We start from the raw sequence: 18,259 nt of genomic DNA on the forward strand, positions 1-18,259 counted from the left end.
TGACGTAATAGTGGTCGTGGATGAGACGGCAACTTTTGTTGCGCTCGCGAGCCTCCAACAGACAAGTCTGTCAAGGATGCCAACGCGCAACAAACAGGATGCTTTCACATAAAATCTTTCAAACACTTAAGGATTTCGAGGAAGCGTTAGCAGACGTTGAAGAAACAACGATCACAAAGTATATTGTGTACAAAAAGGAACAGGTTTTCGGGGAAAATAGTAAGTTTGTAAAGTTAGATCGGAAATTGAAGAAACAACGATGACCAAGTAGCCTACATTGTGTCAGTAATCAAATATTAAGTAGGCCTTATATAGGCCTAAGTATATAAGTATAATAATATATAAGTATAAGTATATAAGTATAAGTATTACATATATAAGACGGGGCACAGAACGGCTCGGTTCGAGCCGTGAATTTATTCATCTTTTAAACGGCATCATTTAAGTTGCGCTGACAGAGGTCCACAGTTTCCCCGCAGCGAGGCTCCCCCGCCCTCCTCTTGACAGTTCACGAGCGTTCACACCACTAAAATGTTTATTTTGGTGTTCTGTGTTTTAATGCCTACAACAACTGAATTATAGGTTGGTAGTTTCAGCTTTCTACATAACTGATAAAAGCGAAAAATACGTGAAACTTTACTGTACATTCAGCAACAGGTTGAATTATCAGGCGTAAAGTTACTTAAGACATTTCAAATTCCGAGTGTCTTTCCAAATCTAAACTGACCAGTGTTAATACATCTTTTATGGATAAAATGTGTATTTTTGTCACAAATGTTTCAATACAGACGTGCAGCCTTCACCAGGGGAAAAGATATACTGGCAGTTGAAATGTGTACCATATGAAATATGTATTTTTGTCACAAATGTTTCAATACAGACGTGCAACCTTCACCAGGGAAAAAGATATACTGGCAGTTGAAATGTGTACCATATGATGGGGTGCCATTCCAACTCGTGGGCACCAAGATATATGGATGCCACCAGGGAAAGGACAGGTGTACTCGGCAAAAGGAGAAGTACCATGCACAAAAAGAGAAACAAGCGGTATATTTATGAATTTACATGCATTAACAACTTAAAATAATTGGTAAAGGAAAATTAAACAACTATTCGTAATATGACATGCATTATGTGGCATTCTATGACACATAACACTGTGACACATAACAACATAGGAATCAGCATTATGTAAATACATAAGTCGTTTTAAACTTTAGAGGAATAGGAAACGAAATTCAATGGCCTCTTCTGAGACAAAATAAAGGGGGATATCCTTCCTTTGTTCACCTACAGAACCCAACCAGCTCACGGTCATGACCTGGCACCAAATTCTTCCTATACTGGTTACTTATTTTAACAGGGGATGGTATATGTGCAAAATAAATAGACACAAACAGTACAGATGCAGGGGTAATGACATAATGTCCCACTATAGTTATATTAGCAGGACCTACAAATATTTTAAAGAAGACAAAAGAAAGAACCATAGCAAAAATTATGTTCTCCACGTTATGGAGAGGAGACCATGAAAATGTATACATATATTAATATTGTATTTCTATACACCTTTTTTCTCTTAGCTTGAAGACCATGTCTTCAATGCAAGACGCCATCTCGTACAAAATACGAAGAAGATGGATTGCCCTGCCCAGATAACTGTCAGTCAGGTCATGAAATGTCCTGGTTTCAAGGTACAGCACAAGCACAGCACAAGTGCGTTCAATGCTATAATTGCTCTCGTGTCATGATCCCAATTGCCATGTCATTTTTATATTCCCCAGATTGCAGAGAACAGTAAAGCAAAGAGGAGGGAGCTCTCAGCAGCACTAAAGGCTGTAGTTGCAGCTGATCCTTCAACAGTTGAAGTAGTCATGGAATACCACACATGCTTCACCCCAGAAAGTGACCATCAAAACCATCCAACTGTTGGAGAGGTAACCATGCAAAATCTATTCCTTTAGCTGCTGTAAGAAACATGATGCGAGGTACAATTTGTGCTGTACAAAGAGGACTTTCTTTAGACAGCTTTAAACATCTATAATTACCCTGTTCAACGTCATGTACAGGTAGCTGAACTGCGTGAACCGATGGATTCCAGAGTTGAACAACAAATAGTGAAGCTCACCTTGGCTGGTGCCAGAAAGCTTAGTGAGATTAGACGTCAACTGTTCAATTTTGTAAATGACGAGCTATTCCGGGGGGAGCAGCCACCTCCACAAACACGTCGGAGGTTTTACCCCACAGACAAGGATATCAGGAATATCTTATCAAGAACGAAGGAGGGAATACGTGAATCCAAAAATGACCAGGTCAATCTGCAGGTAATACACTGAGAGTAGAATAGTATTAATATTATTCAAGCCATGCAAGTTTGTGTGGGTGGTTAATGCACAACTTACAGAGTTTGTGACTTCACCAAGCATGGTCAGTTTTTTTTTTTTTTACATGATACATTGTCCTCTGAATGCAGGTGTAAGTAAGCAAAGCAAAGTAGCAGTATTTGGTTCATATGCAGGGTATGACCATTTTTCAAAATGCAACTAAAACTTCAAAACTGTTTTTTGCCCTGATATGACAACAAATGTTCCTAATGTTTGGGCCATGAGGCTACATGATGATAATGTCCAGTTACACTTTCATTCACAGCTTCTGACGCCCAGATGGTTAGTTGATGACTGCAAAATCAAGTACAGGCCAAGCCAGCTACAGGAGGACGGAACTGTCACAAAGCTGCTGTTTTGTTACCAGACAGCCTGGCAGCGAAGGCTTCTCCACCTGTATGGACAACAGATGTGCCTGCTTGATGCTACTTACCGGACGTGTCGTTATTCTGTTCCCCTCTTCTTCCTATGTGTACGTACAAATGTGTGCTATGCAGTGGTTGGCCTCTTTGTGACCCAGAGTGAGACAACAGCAGATGTCAAAGAAGCCCTCCAGGTGTTTAAGGAGTGGAACCCTGACTGGAGCCCTAGCCACTTTATGGTTGATTTCTCAGAGGTAGAGATCGGTGCCCTGGAGGAAGAGTTTCAAGGTGAAATTGCAGTAACTGTAGAAATCTGTTAATTCACATAATATGAAACGTTAATTAAAAAAAAGGATACATTTTACATAGTATTCCACCAACTTCCAAAATATAACCATTTACATGCAAATGTATGCAACAATCTACTTCAAAATAAAGTCATCACCTCCACTGACAGACAGATGTATAAAAAGCAGGCCTATATTTTGTCGCGTATACTATGTAATAGCAACGCGACAAAATAAAATGACAACATGGTGCAGGTAATATATCTCTTATATTTTATCCAGGTTCCAAGGTGCTTCTCTGCGACTTCCATAGGGAGAAAGCTTGGGTTGAATGGTGCAGGAAGAAAGATCATGGAGTGAGCCACGCACAAGACAGTCTCCTACCGCTTCTGAGAAGCATTGCAGCTGCTTCAACTCCAGAGGAGTTCAGCACACGCCTTTGCAACCTGCAGGAGGCCAAAGTCTGGAAGGACAATGAAAAAGTGAGGGCGTGGTTTTCAAATAAGTGGCTCCCAGAGGCTAAGGTGTGTATCAAGTTCAAATATTATATTTACTTTTATATTATATTTATTATATCATTTGTTGAATTTGAAGAGTCTTCCTTTTAATTTTTTTTGTCTTTTTTTGTCTTGTGTAGAGATGGGTGCACGTGTTTCGGGATGAAGATCTCAAGGTGGCCATCTACACCAACAATGGGGTGGAAAGACGAAATGAAACCCTAAAGCATTCTCATCTTGAAGGTTATAAGAACTGCAGCCTCAGTGAAATGCTCACTGTGTTGGTAACTGACTTCCTACCAAGGACATATCGGAAGTGAGCTAAAAAAGAATTACTATGATTATACATATATATATTTATATATACATACATACATACATACACAAACACACACACATTTTTATATATATATATAAATGTAATGTTTGATAGCTTTGTTTCCAACATATTTGTTTGATGTTGTTCATTGTTGCATACGTTTCTGAGACAATTGTATTATCAAATACCATATCTATATGTCAGAGAAAGCAAACTGTCACAGAGAGACTTCTAAGATATTGTTCTCATCTCTTATTGAAGGTACATTGAACTCAATGTCAAGTACTCCTCATTCTACAGAAGGTACAATGAGAACATGCCAAAGTTCTTAAAAGACAGACCAAGAAGTGTAGCAGACCATGTGATGTCAAGGCTTACAGAAGCCCAGTTTTATGAGGCGAATGACATTGTTGCAAAGGGCAATGGCATGTTCCATGTCAAAAGCCAAAGTCATCCTTGCACACAGCACCACATCAACTTTGGTGAAAGTATCATCATGCCATCGTGCACCTGCAAAGACTGGGCAAAGCACAAGTTGCCCTGCAAGCACTTCTGTGCTGTTTTTAATCATGTGCATGAATGGGGTTGGGAGAAACTGGCATCTAATTACAGGGATAACCCCCTCTTCTCCCTGGATAATGCATGTCTGGGACAGACTTCTTGTGAGAGGGATGACAGCGGCAGATCAGACATCACAGATCATACATACACACCGGTATCAGTGGAAATGCAGTCACCATGTAACGCTTTGCCCGAAAGGAAAAGACCAAGAAAGGTTAAACAAAGAAGGGAATGTGCCAGTCTCTTGCGTGAGATTACTGACTTAACATACCATCTGCAAGATGAAGATTACCTTAAAACGTTAACTGACCAAATGACCGAGATCTTGGAAGATGTGAAGCTACACACTCCACATGATCAGAGCCTTCCTCTGACGTTCACACCTAAGAAAAGGAAGAAGGAGATGGCCAACCTACCTGTGAAAACCGTACCACAAAAGCACCCATTCACAAAAAGGGTAGGCTGCTTTGCGGAAGCTATGAGGTTGAACTTCCGGGTCAGCATGAATGTGGAGGGAGTAGAGAAGGGTCCTGATGTCTCAACAAAAAAATAATCCCTATTAAATTATCCATACATATTTTTATTCTATTTAATTACAACTTGTATTGCAACATTTTTACTTTAACTCTGTAAGGTTAGTCTTTTTATTTATCTTGTATTGCACATTTGTATTCTTACTTCCTATGTTAATGTACATCTTTAAATTGTATTTTATTATATCTTTGTTGTATTGCCCTCTTTTACTTTCACTTCTTATTTCAACATAAATATTGTTATTTAAAATCATATTTAACATTTCTGCTTTCATTTCTTGTTTGTTTTATATGTTTATATACATATGGTTATTTTATTTTGCATTGCCAATTTTTGATTTTACTTCCTATAGTTACATTAATCTTTTTATTATATTTTTCTTATCTTTAAATTCACACTTTTACTTGTGTATATATATACATTTAGCTATTTATTAAGTATTTATCTTGTATTGCACATTTGTATTCTTACTTCCTATGTTAATGTACATCTTTTAATTGTATTTTATTATATCTTTGTTGTATTGCCCTCTTTTACTTTCACTTCTTATTTCAACATAAATATTGTTATTTAAAATCATATTTAACATTTCTGCTTTCATTTCTTGTTTGTTTTATATGTTTATATACATATGGTTATTTTATTTTGCATTGCCAATTTTTGATTTTATTTCCTATAATTACATTAATCTTTTTATTATATTTTTATTATCTTGAAATTCACACTTTTACTTCTTGTGTATATATATATATATACATTTAGCTATTTATTAAGTATGTTATTTTGTTTGTTCTAAAATTGAGCAACTGTCACAAAACAACATTATCCTCCACAGGATAATGAAATGATTGTGATTTAACTTCCATGATGAAATACTGGTCAGATATCCACCAGATCTTTTAGTGATTTTTTGTCTCTCTTGGAGAAATTAAATCGCAACATCCAAAAAAAAACTTCAAAACACAAATACACAACCGAAAATAATACATGTAATACTATAATATAAAGAGATGGACGAATTCATTTCAATAAACATGTGAAAACTAAATCATACAGGTTTTAAGGGGTTTATTTGTGTGAAGACGGCAGCAGCCAGCGTCGTCTCTTGTCCTCGGTGGCAGATTACGTCACTTCCGCCTAAAACCCAGGAGGTATACGATCTAGCACTAACCATGTGCACCCCTGGCTATATTACACATCCAGCCCTGACAGAGTAACAGTAACATTTACATGGAGTCTTTTCTAGTCCACATTATAAATAAAAGGTCCAACATTTACTCTGTTTTTGCTAAATTAAAATAAAACACAAAGACCATGATCTGTACTTGGCTCCTTTCTGGATTCAAGTAGGATGTCAAAGGTGTAAACAAGTAAAAACTATGAAGTAATAATACTAATACTAATGACACCAAGAAAACGCTGTTCTTTATATCTTAAACAGTACATTTCTGCGAATTAAGTGATAACATTCACCTGAAATGTAAAGAAACACTGCAGAAAAGTATTTAAATTAAATGTCTGGATTAAAAATGTCCGTAAAAAATTCACATGTATTGTATTAACGGCCGGTTTAGATTATATGAGGAAATGTGTGCTGTGGAAATGTAAAGTAGGCTACTTAAGTCAATGTTCTAAGTTACTTTCCTCCATCTGTTTCGACCTATATTAAAAGTGAATTTACAGGAAGTCTTTCAAACTGCCTAACAAAATAAACACAACATATTGATAATAAAACGGTATAAAAACAATTTTCATCAAACCAGCCTTACACACAGAGTAGCAGAGTGCGTAGTCTTACCTTCAAACCATCAGTTTCTGGTGAACAAATATCCAGCTCCTCCTTGATCAAAACTTTAAGAAATATATCCATAGTTTCCCCTTTTTTAATTTGTTATCTTCTTAATGAAAAATCTAGTCTTACGGTGTTTAACGTAACTGATATAACCGTTGAGATGCTAACGGCTAACAACTGTTAACGTTCTAGCCAGCTCTTCTTCTGCATCTTGTTTACAGGTGGCCGCCCCTGCTTCGCTTCTTCTTCTTCTTCTGAAATTCTGGTAGTCACTGTGCAGGGGTCAGCACAGTTAACGATCAAAAATAAATAAAAAGGCAATCAAAAATAATTAGTTATACTATTATTAGTATTTACCAAATATTCAATATTAAACTGTGTTTTTTCTTCTTTTTTTTGTTCTTGTATATAATTGTATTACTTTTTAAGTCTACTTCTAATGTTGTAAACAAAATATATGGTGTTCATATTATGTTCTTAAATAAATAAATTTAAAAAAACAACAACAAAAAGTGTTTACGATCAAAAGAGCCATTTTGCCCCCTTTGCCAGCATATCAAGTTTGTTCTGGAGCAGCAAAACGCATTTGATCACGCAAGTTATAAAGTTTGGAAATAAACTAATACTTTATATTCAAAAACAGGTGTGTTGCATCTGTGAAGTTATAGCCGTCACGATTTCGAGACTTTTATATGACTTATTTCTCGTGCTTATTGTCTCTAAATGTGTGTGTAACCCTTATGGTTAAGAATCATTGTCCCAGATTATTATCCATAGCTCTTTGTCGATGCAGCAACGTTCACCCATAACTTTGGACCTGTGATGGTGCTACAGTATTGGGTTCATTTCCTCCATAAAATGATTTTTTTTAAAAACATAAATGAGAACCTCATGGTGGCGCTAGAGGAAAGTCAGTGAGGATTCATCCTTTTGGAAACATGAATATATAAAACATTTTAATTAATGCCTCAATTGCTGCAATGCCACGATTGCTGAGATATTGTGAGAAATAAAACACTATACTATTTGGCATTATTTGTTAAGTTAAGTTAACCGCAGTATAATAACATTTAAACTTCTTATTTAATCTTAAATAACCCATCTCTCTGGCCCAGGTTACGTCTGCCTCTGGTTGTGTGTGTCACTGTGGTTGTGCTGTTTGGTGTCGTGTTTCTCCTCCACAAATGGAAGAAAAGTGAGTCACTGCAATTCTTTCTATTTCAGTCACGGATCCTGAGTGAAAGTACTAATGTCTGTTACAAGAGAAATTCCTGCATCCACAAAGTTATTAGTATTAACCTTATCCTTACCCTGCGTCCCAACACCCATACTTGAAAAATAAATAAGGGGCCATATTGAAAATTGTATGCATATTGCATGCAACAGTACGTACTTTGTAAGTGCAGCTTCTGTATACTAAAAGTTAGGAAAAAGTATGATATTTAGACCGCAACCTCGATTAAAAGTACTTATCATGTAGAATGGCCTATTTCTGAAAATTCCTAAATTGGGATCAATAAAGTAAATCTTATCTTATCTAAATGTGCTCCACAGGTGTGAACACCGGAGGGCAGTCAGAAAACTATTGATCCTCAGGGTCTTAAAGCTCCCATGTCATGCTTTTCCGGTTATTACCCGTCCCCTTGTGTGTTATGAAGGTTTTTATGCATGTAAACGGTGTGCAGAGTCAAAACCCTCAAAGTACACCCTGTAGCGAGTAAAACTCTAACACAGAAAATACCTCCCCAAAACGCCTCGTTGGAGATACGTCACTGCCCATTTGATTCTTCCGGGTACCGCCTGATGTCATGCGGTACCCGGAACGAAATGGACCAATCCCGAAGAGCTATGGCCACACCAGCAGCGGCGTGTTCCTCCTCCAGAGGTTCGAAGAACCGGCATTTCACAGACGAAAGCTTCCAAAACATTGCCCAGTTTGAGGCCGGATATGCACAGCTTGTTTGGACCGTTTGGAGCAGGGGAAGATCTGGGTATACAACCTGTAAGTTTGCATTGTTATTTGTGTATTTATCAAACAAGACTGTTTAAATGTGTAAACTGTGTTGGACTGCTAAGCCATTGACACAGTGCTAACTAAGTTGCTAGAGTTTCCATATATCAACTCTAATATCAGCAGATGGCCTTGCATACATGTATCTCATAGCAGGAGAATGTCTGCAGTCACACACACGGAATACTCATACAGTATACTGTACTGTGATTTACCGTACATTGTGACCGTACATATACTGCATGTAGCTAACGAGGCTAGCTGTATGCTAGCGCAAAACAATGTATTCATGCAAGTTACATTGTATGGTAGCAGAATACCCGTATACGATTGCAATTATAAACACGTTATTGCTAGCCTAATATGAACCACTAGCTTTTGTTCATAGTAGTTTTATTACACTGCATTATAGTTGCCTTTCCTCCAAGCTAACGTTCATATCGTGTTAGCTACCAAGGTAAACAAAGCTAGGTTAGCATATTAGCAGGCAAGCTGTTCATTACACAACTACTACTAACGAATCTAAAACAACTAAGTTTCTCTAATATTTTGTGATTTGCATTTGATTTCGTCCAGCCAGATCCTGGCGGACAATCCATGACGTGCTAAAAGGCACTTCTACTACTACTGAGGCGTCGTGCTAAAAGGCACCGCACCGACTGTGCGCAGGCAAGATGCAAGGAGGAGGAATGGATGATATACCGTGTATATATGTATATTTATGTTCATTTTGTACATTTCTAAAAATAAAGTTTAATGGAAATACTTAGTAGGCCTATCCTTTCTTCCCTGAATTCATATATAGCAAACCATGATTTGATTTCTCATCAAACAGTAGTAGTTTATAACGGGTAAAAATAACTTACTCTTTGTTATGAGCGGCTCGTAGGCCACAAAGACAAGGAGACATACACGAGTTTACAAAACCACGGCACATTTATTGTGGTAAATGGAGATAGGTGGTTGAGAGGATCGCAGAGTTAGTCTTCCTGCAGCCGCTTTGGAGAGAGACTGGGGCCGTAGTGTCCGGAGGTGTCCGTGATCGTGCTGATTAGCCTCTTCAGCTCCATCACATCGTAAGACAAAGGCCCTGGGGCCGTCACACTCTTCTATAACAACAGTTAAAAATATATATGTATATAAAATATACGGCTGTGCCGACGCCATGATAAGACTGATGTTACGCTGAGAGCAGCCGGGAAAAGCACTGTTAGACATGGGCGCAGCCTCTCTGGTGGTTGACTAATCAGAACGAGTGGCCGAGCTGACCAATCGGAGCACACTAGGCTCACAGGGAGGGGGGGGCAAGAGCTCCAACGAGTCGTTTAGTGGAGAAAGTGAATACTGCTGAATACACATGCTTGACAGAGATGCTGTATGCGAAACCAATGTGAGTTTGGAAAATTGCACAGTATAAATCTATTTTAGTATACCTCAACAATGTAATTATGATCAGTGGAAATGGCCATGACATGGGCCCTTTAAGAAGGTAAAAGACCAAATGTAAAATGTATCAGATAAGCGGGCGTTTTTTAAAGTACGGAGCCTTAAAATGTCCAAAATACACTCCGAAAATTACACTTTTCCATATGTCTAACATTATAAAGATTATTATGAAGAAATATTAATTTAAAAACACATTCAATACATTAAAACAGGTCCCTATAATGATCATTTTTAGGGTCATATTCATATTTAGTGTCTCTACTGTGACATGTCTCCATGCTTTAATGTTCAAAAAGCTCTTTATTGTTCTCATACTGTCTGTGCTGCAGCACCTCTTTTCACCCTCTGTCTGAAACCGGAGCCTAGTCTGCTCTGATTGGTTAGCTGGCCGCCTCTGTTGTGATTGGTCGACCGCTTAGAGATGTCCCGCCCCTTAGCCTATCACGTTGTTGAGATCTCCATATTAGGTTGAATACTTAAAACGAAAGTTAGTTATAATCAAATATAATCAATTATATTCTTGTATAACCCACAATGAAAATGCTTCATATTGATTTTCTATATTTACAGTATAAACAAAGTGGTTTGTTAAGTTGAGTGTAAGGCCTACAGTATAATGGTTTATGGGTGTCACTGATAAGAGATGTAACTAACAATGCGAGACATGGATAAAGCTTTAGAAGTTCATCTAACCACGAATGATTTAGGAGGAGGTGTGGAGATAAGGAACCAGGGTGATAAAAAATCGGTGTTATTCATGTCTATGACTTGGTCAAGAACAGAGGAAAAATTCTCACCTGAAGAGAAGCATCTTGCACTTGCATTCAGATTTGATCCAGCCCTGCGGGAAATGTCTCTTGGTACCAAAATGTGCATATACACCCCTTACTCTTCAATATCTGAAGCTACTAAACAAACTGTTCAGGGTGCAAAAGCAATGATGAGTAGATGGGGTAAATGGAAAATGATGATGTCTGATCCAGATGTGGAGTTTAGGACCTCGGGAAGTAAGCCATAAAGGGAAACAATGAAACCCTTACAAAAGACCGCTGCTCCCAAAATAACTCTGTTTACAGTTGGGAGTTTGCGAAAAGGTGACCAAGCAGCTACTTGGGCCTTTATAATGCAAACTAATTCAGGTGAATTACTTTGCAAAGAAAAATGTGTGATTCCGGGTACAGCACAGTTGAGGGTCTTCTTTTTGCTAAAAAACGTAAAATAACACACATCCGTATTGTTACTGATAGTGATTATTGTTACAAAGCAGGTAAAGAAGAGCTTAATTATAGGGAACAAAGGCAGTTTACCAATGTGAAAGGTGAAGCGCCGACACATGCCCATCAATGGAGTCTTATTGCAGAGTTAAGAGCAGGCATGTTCATTCAGTGGAATCATGTTCATAGCCACGTGCACAAGTAAGATAGATTTTGACTATCAAGGTAACTGAAGTTGATGAGCTTACTCAAAGCAGGGGACGAGTTAACCACCAGACTGCCATATTTCCTAGTATATGGAAAAATTGTGGAAGTATTCACGTGCCTCCTGTAGAAGCTCCACAGGTTGTCCATGAATTACACGGCAGTTAGCGTCATGTGCGCCTGATTCGGATGAGAAAATATTGTCTCAACAATAAAATCCTCATACCAAAACTGCGACTGCACTTACAACACACACGGATCAACATGTCATCAATGTGTATGAGGTAGATGGGTTCAAGAAAGTTCATCCTGAACATTTTCATAAAATAACAATTTTAGTGCTGATACAGCAGGTCCTTTTCTGACCTGCACTCCCAGTGGGAACAAGTATTTCCTTGTGATCTGTGATAATGGAGGGAGTCATAAACATGTATATCCTCTGACCAGAGCAACACGGAACACAGTGTCTGCTAAAATGAGATAGTTTTGTCACTCTTACAGGATAATGGGATCATACTTATCTGGTAATTACCATATACGTCTCAGGTGTTAGAGCAGCCAAAGAGTGGATCATAACAAACTGTAAAACAAATTGGGACATTCCAATCAATTTGACAAGGCTGAATATATTCCTATGTATGGAAAAGCTACCTAGGGCAAAGGTCAGCTCATATCTAACTATCACACCTTTTCCGTTTAAGTTCAGGAATCGTGTATGGGTGACTAGAAAGGGGCGAAGTCCAGAAAGAGGTGAGCTTAAAACAAAATTAGAAGGGTTGGATTTAGTGTCCTGAATCTCTGGAAACGTAGTTTCACTCCAGTAAAGAGGGCCTGTTCACCCAAGCCAACTGAGTTTAGAATCCAGATAGGAATATGACTGCGGCCTACCCAATCCACTAATGATGCTCTCAGTCTCACATCACATGACATGTTTTGCGCACACACATTGGCAGTTAATGTGCTTTCTTCCACAGGAGAGGATGGCTTTTTGTGGGATCTTCCCGCAAGTGTTTAGAATCTTTCTTGGTAAGTTCTGTACCAAGGGATATTTTAAAGAGCAAAAGAGGGAATTCAAATCTGAGTGACAAGCAATAGCTCAAGTGCAAGCGATTTAGTATTAAAACTGTTAGAAACTTTAGTGCATTATGCACAGAAAGAAGCAAGACGAAACTCTGCCGATTAGCATATGGATCATTAGAGCCTTAATGGAGAATACCTCAGTATCAAAGAGGAAATGGTAAAAGAACCTATATATTATTTTTCTCATTGTTTTTAATTTTACATAATTATTCTTCTCTTCAGTTATTTTTAATTGTTATATGCCTACACCCTACAGCAGTATTCATTTAAATTAGATTTGTTTTGAGCACATCTCCCCCTTCCTCTTGTTTGCTGGTTTTCACACAGCATGGAGGTGTAGTGCTGTCAGGTCATTAAACTGATAAGAGAAAATTATGGCCCAGTGCTTTCTGCCGTTAGAGGCCAACTGAGTAAGAGGAGAAACAATCACCTTGCTGGCTATAGAAATTCCAGAGGAATATGGAATGCAGGAACCCCTTGAAAAAATCCATGGGGACGTTTTTTTTAACTGAAACATCTCTTAATGAATCAGAGAAATAATTTATACTTGATCTTAGCTATCTTCTGTTAGGTCAATTAGTAGGTCTGAGTAATTTGCCGGAATAAATTATCAGCCCTCCCGACTCCTACAACGTACAATGTGTTGGAGCGCCAGCCAAAAGAAGCACCCGTGTTACATAATTAGGTCACTGTGTTACATAAGTAAACCAAGAAGTCCAGTGGAGGTGTTTCAGGCAGGCAGGGGGGGAACTTTAGGTTGTTAGCCTTTACAGAACATTGACATGCTCAAAAACCTATATAACACACTACAGGAAAGGGAAAGCCCCCAAACATCATAACAGGGGCCTTTGAATGTATTTACTTTAAAGTACTGTCCAACATTAGGAAGCAAATGTGTTCGTATTTAGTGTTAGGGATAATATCAAAGGTTAAAGGTCATGTGTTATAGTCAACATCATGCAATGTTAACATTCAACTTTCCCTATACATGTCTTGAATTTGAAAGATAATTAAATAAAATAAAAGTGAATACATGAAAGTCAATGTTCTCTATAATGCACTAGAAAGGTTTAAGTTACTCAGCTTTTCCTTTTCTCACTCAGGAGAAAATTATGACCATCATGGGTGGTTTGATTTGTAACATGTTGTGTGTCTTTGTTAAGCAAATCATTAACCATTGAACACATAAATCCACCCTTTTAGTTTTCTCTTTTGCTTTCTGTTACACACGGAGGAGATAGACTCATTTTATTATAGTCAAAAACTAAATATAGGAAAGTCAGTTGGGCTATATTGCTTTAAAAAAAAGAACCTACATTATGTTTTCAGGAATCATATTATGATTTTGCTATCTGTTTTTATGTGTTTCTTTTTCAATATTTTTTATATCTGTGTTTCGGATGGTGGACGGTTAATTATGACCCCACCCACCTAATGTCAACACACTTTCATTTTTTTTTTTTTTATTGGTTTCATGCTCTCAGTTCACTTCTTGCTCACTCGTTGACACAGAACTCCTTCACATCGAGCAGACTCCTTCGGGTAAGTTATCTATTTAGAAAAGTTTATTATGCAAACAAAATGTATACATGCTTTATAGGATTTATAGCTCATGATATAAACCAATTTGTGATTTATACGTTTGCATCTAATTCAGAACTGAATACTACATTTTTTCACCTAATATAATATTTTAATTTCCATGACTAACATTATCTTTCCAGTTGAGGTGGTTCCCACAGAGAATCACTATCTCTAATCTGCTGCCAACATTTCCTCTTTTTTTTTCAGAGAGAATAATAAACCGTGAGGATGGCAGGTACGCAACATCGTCTTTAAGTGCATTCTTCACTCGAAGAAATATACTATATTTAGAATTAAGAGTTAGTTGATTTCTAACTTTAGTCAAACAAATGTGGCGGGCTGATGTGTTTAAGTGTTAATCCTACTAAATTGGGTGTTTCACCCTCCTGTTGTCTTCGGGTCAAATCTGACCGATTTACTACTTTCATCAATCATAACCTTTTTGTTTTACATTCGATTGCATTAAGGCTTTATGATATCCTCCACAGACATTTGAACATATACAATTGCTGATCACCACTTTCATTGGATTTTGGATGATTTAGTCAACTTTGTAACACATGGTGTTAGTAACCATCCGGATCAGATAAAACACTCACACAAACACACACACACACACACACACACACACACACACACACACACACACACACACACACACACACACACACACACACACACACACACACACACACACACACACACACACACACACACACATGCTCTAGATGTCCCCCCCTTATGTGCCCAATCCCCCCATGTGAATCACACCTGGCACTCACAAACACATGTACACACACACACACACACACACACACACACACACACACACACACACACACACACACACACGTCACACACACAGAACAATTTGACACATTTCCCGCTCGTATGTGCCCATCCCCCCACATGAATCACACCTGGCACACGCAATACATGTTCAGTGTCTATTCTTTGTATATTTACTGCAGTGTTTCATGTATACCAGTAGTCTGATACAATATGTACAGTTTGAAATGGTGTTAAATGAAATTTGGTGATGATGGTTTTTGTGTTAATGTAATAGCAGTTAAAACAGAACCGGTCAAATTTGAACGCGAACACCAAAGTAAGGGGGGGGGGAAACGAAGACAATATGAGGGTTAAAAGGGGATAAAGGACCGATGTAACATTAAAAGTCTGTACAAGAAAAGAAACCAAAACTAAGGTGGGGTGAGGCCAGTGGCAGGCTTATGTGCCCTACCCACCTCAGAGAGAGGAGGAGACTCAGTCCATTAGTGCGCTGATCTTCGTCTCAAGGGAGCACAGGGTTGAGCTGCATTCAAGAGCACTACTCACTGCACAAAGAACATTGCATTTCATCGGAGACATACAATTAATTAAAGGTGGGGTAGGTAATTTTGGAGAAACCAGCTCGAGTGCGCTAGAATTTGAAAATACACAACCGAAAAAAATCTGCCAGTTCCTTACAGAGCCCCTCCTCCAACACACACGAACGCGCACATGACCAATGAGGGCACGAGATAAGTTTGTGCACAGATGGAAGGCTGACAGGCAGGTAGGCCATCCAGTTATTTTAGCCGGGCCGGCTAAAATGATTGGTCGTGCTTTTTACAGTATTACAGCTTCCACAGATGACATTTTCTTATGGATTTTTTGTCAAAGCACTTCAGATATTCATTGCTATCGGGATGTTAAGAGCATTCCATGGAATATAACAAAAAGTGTATCTCGAGCCGGTTTCTCAAACTTACCTACCCCACCTTTAAGTCTATTAATCTGGAGATTTTGAAATATAAAAAAAATGTCATGTGACTTTGTGGAGTTTGAAAGATGTACTTGCCTTAATACGTAAATAACGAATCACTCTTTCTTTTTCAATAGTTCTCAGTCAAATGTAGTTTTTACTCCAAAAAGCTATGACTTGTTAACATTTATAAAAATGTTGTAACGCTAAGAGCATAAAGAGCATCTGAACTTATATTTGAATATGTGTTTAGTCTATATAACATAAAGATTAAATGCATGTCTCTTTGTCCATGCAGTTACCTATGATCCATCTGGAATAGTGGAGATGATCGACACGTTTGACCGGCCTCGCAAAGCTTTTGCTAAAGGTGCCTATGCAGGTACCGACAAGTATGCAGTTGGACTTGAGGATAAACCTGGTAAGCGTATCCCCAAGGCCGTAGCGACAGCATCTGCAGGAGTGGGTCATGCAGGAGCTGAATGGAGCGTTTTTTATGCTGAGGCCAAAGGGCCCAATGCCATTGCCGAAGCAGGAGCCTCTGCAGCGACTCTCAGTGCTTCAGTCTTCGCCAGAGCAGAACTGGCCAGTGCTTCAGCCGCTGCTGGTCCTTTGAAAGCTACAGTCGGTCTGTCAGCAGACATCGGTGTCACTGTTGGTGCTACACATGTAGAGGCAAAGGTGCTGGGCTGTGGCTTCTCTGTTGGCCGTAAAATGGGCGTTTCTCTGTTCGGCACTGGGATTGAATTGAATTTATGGTAGAATGCGTTGACAAGTTTATGACAAATGCATCTCTTTGTGATTGTGCTCTCTGTTCCAATTATTTGACGCAATTATAATTAAGACTTGCTTGTATGTCTTCACTGCAGAAGGAACATTGTTAAATAAAATATGTCTATTGCTTTAATATAACAAAGAGTGGACATGTATGACTTCACTGCAGATGGAGCATTGTTTAATAATAGATGTGTACTGCTTTAATATAACATAAGATAAATGTAAGGAAAAATAATGACATTAGGAACCTTTATGAAACTACAGTGCAATATGATTGTTCCTTTTCCTGCCAACAACAACATCATGTCACTGCCTTCCAATCAACTTCATCTTGGCTTGTTGACAATAAACTTCTCTGACACTCAAGCAATGTTTTTTTACTCCTTATAAATACTATACTGTTGTATAAACAATAAAGCTATAATGGCATTGTTAAACAATACATATTTTAAAATAATATGTTTATTAAGGAAATCAGTGACATCCTTTTTTCACTTATCTGTGTTGCAGTATATGACTCTTTATTAAAAAGATATTGTAAATGTAATATGTAATCATCTTCAACTAGTATGGATAATTAGCAGGAGGATGTCAGAATAATATAAGAAGCAGACTTTGTTCACAAACTGTTATGCTAGCTGTTAAATAAATCAATACACAGCTTTGTGTTAATGTAAGCATTTACTTTAATAATGTTATATATTTTTACTTATCATATAGTAGTCATCTATCTAAAAGGTAAAATGCCAATTTAAGACCCTGAATTATTTTAAAGGTGTGATGATCCTTCATTTTTCACTAACTGGGTGCTATGATGACTCTGATGCCCATGGGTGCCAGATCTCGTGCGATGGGGAGGGTCATTCCGACGATGCCGCCTTTAGAAGCTGAATATGCTGCTTGGCCGACCTGGAGAGAAGAGGGAGAGCAAAATAAAGAGGAGAATCTGAGCAAACACCAAGTCATTTATCTTATGTGTGTGTTTAATAGTACCTGTCAAAGGCTGCCACGCTGGCTGTGTTGATGATGCAGCCTCAGTGTCCATCGGCATCAGGCTCGTTCTTCCCCATCTCCCCCACCGCCAGACGGATCACATTAAAGGTTCCTCCAATGTTCACCTGCAGGGAACACAAAGAAAAGTCTAGTGAAGGAGGAAGTATTCAGATATTTAGTCAAGAGATAGTTTTTATAACACTTTGAGATGTCCCCACTACTAGTCAATTCCTGCATTCAAAACCACAAGACCAACACACGCAATACAGACCATAATAACTTTCTGCTGTAATGCCACTGCTTACCTGCAATATACACTTCAGTTCTTACAATTTGATAATGTTTCCGGCTCTTTGAATAGTTGATTATGTTCACTCATTCATAACAAAAAGAACTGCACTATATTTTTTTACCATGGTGTATTTATTTGTTTTATTTAATAATGTGGTGGCTTTTTTATTTATCAA

At 38.2% G+C, this 18,259-nt stretch overlaps 1 protein-coding gene across 3 annotated transcripts; it reads left to right on the forward strand.

Moving 5' to 3' along the window:
- Positions 1-5,160, forward strand: LOC117483387. Of its 3 annotated transcripts, XM_034131715.1 has the most exons (9): positions 1-219; positions 881-1,047; positions 1,584-1,694; positions 1,785-1,937; positions 2,070-2,324; positions 2,650-3,034; positions 3,316-3,557; positions 3,671-3,846; positions 4,111-5,160. In XM_034131715.1, the coding sequence occupies exons 1-9, from the start codon at positions 21-23 to the stop codon at positions 4,961-4,963; spliced, it is 2,541 nt and encodes an 846-aa protein (XP_033987606.1). In that variant the 5' UTR covers positions 1-20; the 3' UTR covers positions 4,964-5,160. The 3 variants fall into 3 exon arrangements, with proteins under 3 accessions (XP_033987606.1, XP_033987607.1, XP_033987608.1); XM_034131716.1 differs by lacking the exon at positions 2,070-2,324 and having other exon boundaries at positions 2-219; XM_034131717.1 differs by lacking the exon at positions 881-1,047 and having other exon boundaries at positions 2-219.
- The last annotated feature ends 13,099 nt before the right edge of the window (positions 5,161-18,259 follow it).

The sequence above is a fragment of the Trematomus bernacchii genome, unplaced genomic scaffold (assembly GCF_902827165.1).
Source record: "Trematomus bernacchii unplaced genomic scaffold, fTreBer1.1, whole genome shotgun sequence".
Taxonomy (NCBI): domain Eukaryota; kingdom Metazoa; phylum Chordata; class Actinopteri; order Perciformes; family Nototheniidae; genus Trematomus; species Trematomus bernacchii.